The 5,914-nt window shown below is 42.4% G+C and overlaps 1 protein-coding gene across 1 annotated transcript; it reads right to left on the minus strand.

Moving 5' to 3' along the window:
• Window positions 1-425: 425 nt before the first annotated feature.
• Window positions 426-3,918, minus strand: LOC124699086 (proteasome assembly chaperone 3-like). The gene is made up of 8 exons (XM_047231454.1): window positions 3,861-3,918; window positions 3,041-3,139; window positions 2,522-2,569; window positions 2,393-2,439; window positions 1,789-1,855; window positions 1,668-1,711; window positions 1,088-1,145; window positions 426-689 (listed from the first exon to the last, which is right to left on the minus strand). The coding sequence occupies exons 2-8, from the start codon at window positions 3,116-3,118 to the stop codon at window positions 639-641; spliced, it is 393 nt and encodes a 130-aa protein (XP_047087410.1). The 5' UTR covers window positions 3,119-3,139; window positions 3,861-3,918; the 3' UTR covers window positions 426-638.
• Window positions 3,919-5,914: the final 1,996 nt, after the last annotated feature.

The raw sequence follows: 5,914 nt of genomic DNA on the forward strand, positions 1-5,914 counted from the left end.
ACTTTAATGTGTGTTTGACAAATAAAATGTTGAAAGAGAGTAGTTAGCAACCCCAAATTTGGAGGGTGAACTTTGGTGAAGGTGTTTGGTTCAAATATGCAACCCAAGCAAATCACTGCTGGTAATGGAAATGGAATGAGACTGAATGTTGTTTGTTTCGTCAGATTAACAGTATGCACAGTACACTGTTCGGTTTGAGAAAAAACTTTACGAACAAAAGCAACTACGTATAAGCTTGAACTAGTACGGGTCATTAAAACGGATGGCCTATACTACAAACTATGACAAAGACTTCGCTATAAACAGTAAGTCAGTTTAATACCCCCTCTGATCCATAGGCACTTATTATGGGTTGGAGGGAGTATGAATGAAAGGCTACCGCAGAAGAAAATCAAATCAGAAACATGCACCTTTTTAGGGGAATCTACCCAACTCAAGCTACGGGAATATTGAACATTGAGCAACTTAGCGGGGAGATCACCTTGTGATAATTGCAGTGGGAACAAATTCTAATTCAAAAATCTTAGAGGTCCATACATGACAAGGTAGCACTAATTTTGCTCTCATACTGTGTATTTCTGTCAGCATCTCCATAGATAAACTGAATATGTATGTGACTCTCAGCCTTAGTTAAAGTATCACCATAGACGGTTCTCAATGATGGCAGAAATTACATCTTTCAGCGTTCCCTGCAGAATTCCCAAAATTGCATCAGACATACAGTTACGATATTATTGGTTCGTTTGAACACAAAAATGGCAAAGTCCACAGTGATATGCACAGTAATGGCTGACTATGTAGTCACATGACAATTTCCAGAGGTTGGAAAGACAACGATCAACTGTAGTCGACATATTGTGGCAGCAAAGACGGTAATAGTTGTCAGAATCGTGATTCTACTATACAATTCTAAGACTTTATCACCCAAATTGAGTGGAACGATTGTACGATTCTACTACGCAGAATCTAAGATTTTACGATTCTGAAAGTTAAGACCCTACAGTTTACGATCCTAACATAGAAGTTCCGATCCAATTCAGAATCACGATTCTGACAACTTTAGTACCGAAATTCTTTCAACTCTTACCTGGGAATGATCCTTCAAACCAAGCGAGATCACCAAAGGTCGAGCTGAGCCACTGTGACTGATAAAAGAAGCACAAGAATGATGTAAATACAAAATAGTAACACAAAGTTATCAAACCTCCATACATAATAGTCCTTTGTGTATGCATAGGTAAGCAAATGGCCGTGGTATATCAGCTGAATGAGTGGTTTATAACTTGGATAGATAGGGTAATAAGTAATAACTACAGTATAAAAGTGGCATAGAAATGGGAGAGAGAATAATTAAATGTTAACCATAGTGAAAGGCTGCTGCTGCAGAACATTTGCATGGAAATACGAGAATTTTAAAAAGCAGCGTATTAGTGCTGATTGATTTCAAAATGTTACAAATACTCAACCAATAACTAAATGGGACAAAGGATACAACATAGGCATAGCCATATAGGCCTTGTCCCATAAGAAGTTAAGGACCTCCTTATAACAAATTACATGCAGTCCAACTACCAGTGCCTTGACAGGTAAGCAGATAGTAACCTAAAAATTCATTCAAATACATGGGAAACAGCAGATGGCATGACTAAATGGTGAAGAAAGCAAACCTTATATGCTCAATAAGTTGACGTGCACAAGCTAGCAGGAGCGGCTGCAATCACAACATTTTCGCAGTCATTAGCTGTGTCCACAGTCAGGCCTTCAATATAGATGTTCTAATGAGATTACCTCGTCTCTCTTTCCAAAAAGAACAGATACATTGTAGGTTGGATCAGAGAAAACACTTTCATCTTTCCTATTGAGGGAGAAGGCTTAGTAAGAATGCAGGACACATAATGCCTCAATTCCACATCAAGTAAATTTACTTTAGAACATAAATTACAATGGCCATGCCTCAATTCCACATAATGTTATCAGGGTAACCCTCTCAAACTGTAGAACATACACCACGCTGCTTTTTCACCTCTTAGTGAACAAATTATTTAACCATGTGCTATATTCAAGAACCAGCCATCTATCATGTTGACGGAATAAGTATATCACCAATATATATTTTGAATAATTTTTTTAATGCACAGCTAGACTATACAGCACTGATCAATAGTTCTGCAGATCTCTTTGCTACTGGATGATCACCCACGTGAACAAATATTAGTGTCCCATCTCTCACTCAAAATCTCAGCTAGACTTGGAAGTTGGAACTTCCAAATATCAACAAGTTCAGAACCTCACAACATGGAGGAAGCCACATGTGCAGAACTTATAATGCAAAGACATGCACCAAACTTTACATGCTAATTAGAGGGGATCTGCATGAGAATAAAGAACTTACTTTGCAGTTAATATGGTCCCCATGCATCCAATTTGTGTCACAATCACCTGCCGATATAATAATAGATGAGCATATCTCACATGGAAAAAATAGCATTCAACCGAATACCACCTAAGAGATGCTACTTACCAGATAGTTATCTTCATATTTGGTGATAACAATGTCAGTCTTGTTGCCCTGGATGGCCCAAACAGAACCAAGTCATTCAGACAACCGCCCACTACACAAGATTCTTTTCGAAAACGAGTAACGCAACTAAGTTGAACAAAGTAGACACAATTTCTCCTGATTGTTCATCGGTGAAGTTCATTCCCCAGGAGACTAGAAAGGAGGGCTTGACCACATTTTTTTAATCCATTTCTCATATTAAGATTAAGAGAGCTCAGAGTTATGTGGCAAACAAGGTCGGTGCAGATTGCAAGCAAATGGGGTCAATGTTGTTGAGATTACAATTGAGGTTTCAGAACGAACCAAACAAGTAATTCACATAGATGGTAACCCTGGAGAGTAATTAAAAAGGCTCTTATGTAGGTGTTCACAAAAATAAATAAATAAATAAATAATGTCTGGATTCATGACTGAAGTAAAGCACACGCTTAATTTAGGTATTCATAACTGCAACAAACAACATGAACAAATTCGACGAACCTTGATATCCAAGGAGAGGGACCTGTGCTGTACTGGGAAGTGACCACCTGTCTGAGCAGAACCCATCCGCATCTCCATCTACGAAATCAAGCAGATGAACTGTGTGCACAGAGGCGAGAAGAAGCTGTTGTTAGAACAATCGATTCATATCCGGAACTAACCAAGCTGTCTGGAGCAATATATGGGCTTCATTGCTCACGGTGAAAAGCAATACACTCTTAGAACGAAAGGATCTCCCTGTCCACCCCAATGGAGGGGAGGGAGAGCAACGAGGTGGTGTGGCTCCGGCGCGGTTCGGGGGGCACCAAGAAGCCCAGGAGTCAGTCGGTCGGCCAGGATAAGACTCCACAGAGGAGATGGAGTGGAGGCTCGGGCAAGAAAAGGGGCAAAAGGAGGACGAAGCCGGCCGGGGGCATCAAGGCTGCTGGGGTGGAGAGGGGAGGGGGTCAGGGTATACCTGACCTGGTGATACCAAGGGCGTGTTCAGAAATTGTCCAGATTCGTGAATTTTTTGTCTCTCAACTTAGCAAATATTTATGTAATCTGAACAAAACTATAAGCCAATGATTTCCGTGGCAGTATTTCAAGTTTCATACTTGAAATGCATCGTATCTGCAAACGGTATCACAAATCAAAATAGGCACGTATATATCTAACTTGTTCTGCTAATCAAACATCCTATTTTCCAATTGCAAATGCACAATAATTTTACATAGCTATTTTAGACGACATACACAGTGCAATTTCACAGCAAATTTCAAGGTGCAGTTCACACGGGCAGCAGCACAATATGCCCTGATCAGTTAGTGCACAACCTTACCTTGAACTGGTGACGCGGGTCGACGAAAGGGAACAGGAACAGCTACTGGAGAAGGACGAAGATTGGCCGCTGCTGCTGCTGCTTGAGGAGGAGGTCGGGGACGGGGGAATCCAACAGCTGCTGCTGGTTGACGAGGGCCGGGCTTGAGGAGGAGGTCGGGGATGGCCGCTGCTACTGTTTGAGGAGAGCGGGGAGCTCGAGTTTCGGGTGGAGGCGGAGGGACGCCAGTCGCCGGAGGGAGGCTTGGTGGCGGCAGGGTGGCGCACGGGTGCTGGCGGCGGCGGGGGGGTCGATGCGCGAGGGGGCCTAGGTTACAAGCGGCCGGGAGGATCGCGGCGAGGCGGCGTCGCGGTAGTGTTGGCCGGAGGACAGCGGCGGCGGCGCGGTGGCGACAGGATGCCCGGCGGCTATAGGGTTTCTTCTGTCGGGCTTCTTTATTTATTTATTTATTTATTTTCTGACAGAATTGCGTCCCCTTATTCCCATTGTGTAGGTCGAGAGTGGACAAAAGGAGGGCCGAGCCACATGTAACTCTTTGTTTTTAAAAATTTAGAAATCATATTTTTAAGTTTCAAAAAATTCTGAAAAAAAATCATGTAGCTAATGATGAAATTCGATAAACATGTAAAATCTCAACGTGAAATTCTTAGTACCAATGTGTGGATCTAAGAATAGTGAATAGTGCATATTTCAAAACTGTAAAACCTGTCAGATTTTGTCATTTTTGTGTAGTCTACAATACATAGAATTTCACATTGAGATTTTGCATGTTTATGTGTTTGGATGCATAGAATTGAATTGGACTAAAAATTCCAAATCTAAGATGGAAATGAATTGGCTCCAATTAGAATTCTATTGTTTGGATGTGCTAGGAATTTTCTGTTGGAATCAAAGAGGGTACCTAATTCCAATTCTTGTTTGGATGTACCAACCATCGAATTGGATAGTTTGGAGAGAGGCCATGAAGAGCTCGATTTGGATTCGGCAAGGGAGAGGCCTCCACCCATCGCCGTTGTCCCTATCGTCGTTGTTCCACATGATTTGATGATAACCCCCCCCCCCCCCCCCAAGTTGGCACGCCTTTGATCATAACCCCCCCTTGTGTGACTGACATGTGGGGCCGGACCCCACATGTCAGCGACACAAAGGGGGGGTTATGATCAAAGGCGCGCCAACTGGGGGGGTTATCATCAATTTTCCCGATGGAAGGGACGAAGCGGTACGCAGGACCAGTTTCTGTGCGTTTCCGAGCTCGCTCGCTCGGAATGTTTCCAGGCCGAGTTACACGCCGCGTAGGGTGGGCTCGGAATTGGCTGAAGTTTCCAAGCCTCGATTCTATCACCACCCAAACATGTGAATTGGGCCTAGAGAATTCCAATTCCGTTTCTGAGCTCCAATTCTATGCATCGTAATAATTGATCTTCGGCTCTTGGTTCCATGAGTACGAAGTTTTTCTCCTTCCAGATATCAAGGATGGTGTTGAAATATTATAATTTCCTTCATATGAGCCTTCAAAATCCTATTTCGTCAAATCGATTTTATACCATTCTTATGGCTGCCGCGAGGAGAATTATCCTTGCAATATTTATGATGGTTGCTACATCCTCGTCAACGGTGGTTCATACTCTCGTCTCCCTAGCGACGTCGACAAGATTGTTCGGTAGCTTTTCCCTAGTATACTGTTATTGGTAATCTTGCCGATGTTGGTTGACTACTTTAATGATTGTACGCATGCACATAGTTTTGGCATTACGACCCAAATTAAGAATATGGGAGAACCCTTTGGTATTTATAGGTTTGTGGTTTGGCACATGCGTTCAGTTGCCTTTAGAAAAAGTTTGAAGATCTCAAAGATTTACTCCTTTTTTTAGACTTTATTTGGTAATCGCTGAATAGAGTTCATATATTTCTATAGTATTTGCTACTATAAATTGAAAGGACACGGATGTCGCCTAGAGGGGGGGGGGGGGTGAATAGGCGATTTAAAACTTTTACGAGATGGGCTTAACAAATGCGGAATAAAACTAGCGTTTACTTTGTCAAGCCCAAAGCCT

Source organism: Lolium rigidum, chromosome 3, assembly GCF_022539505.1.
Source record: "Lolium rigidum isolate FL_2022 chromosome 3, APGP_CSIRO_Lrig_0.1, whole genome shotgun sequence".
Taxonomy (NCBI): Eukaryota; Viridiplantae; Streptophyta; class Magnoliopsida; order Poales; family Poaceae; genus Lolium; species Lolium rigidum.

Excerpts from the sequence above, each read along its gene's own strand:
- LOC124699086 (XM_047231454.1), bottom strand. The coding sequence starts at position 3,118 with ATGGAGATGCGGATGGGTTCTGCTCAGACAGGTGGTCACTTCCCAGTA. Across the intron at positions 2,570-3,040 it reads CCCTCTCCTTGGATATCAAG|GGCAACAAGACTGACATTGT; the intron begins GTTCGTCGAATT and ends TGGGCCATCCAG. Across the intron at positions 1,712-1,788 it reads TTTTTGGAAAGAGAGACGAG|CCGCTCCTGCTAGCTTGTGC; the intron begins GTAATCTCATTA and ends TTGTGATTGCAG.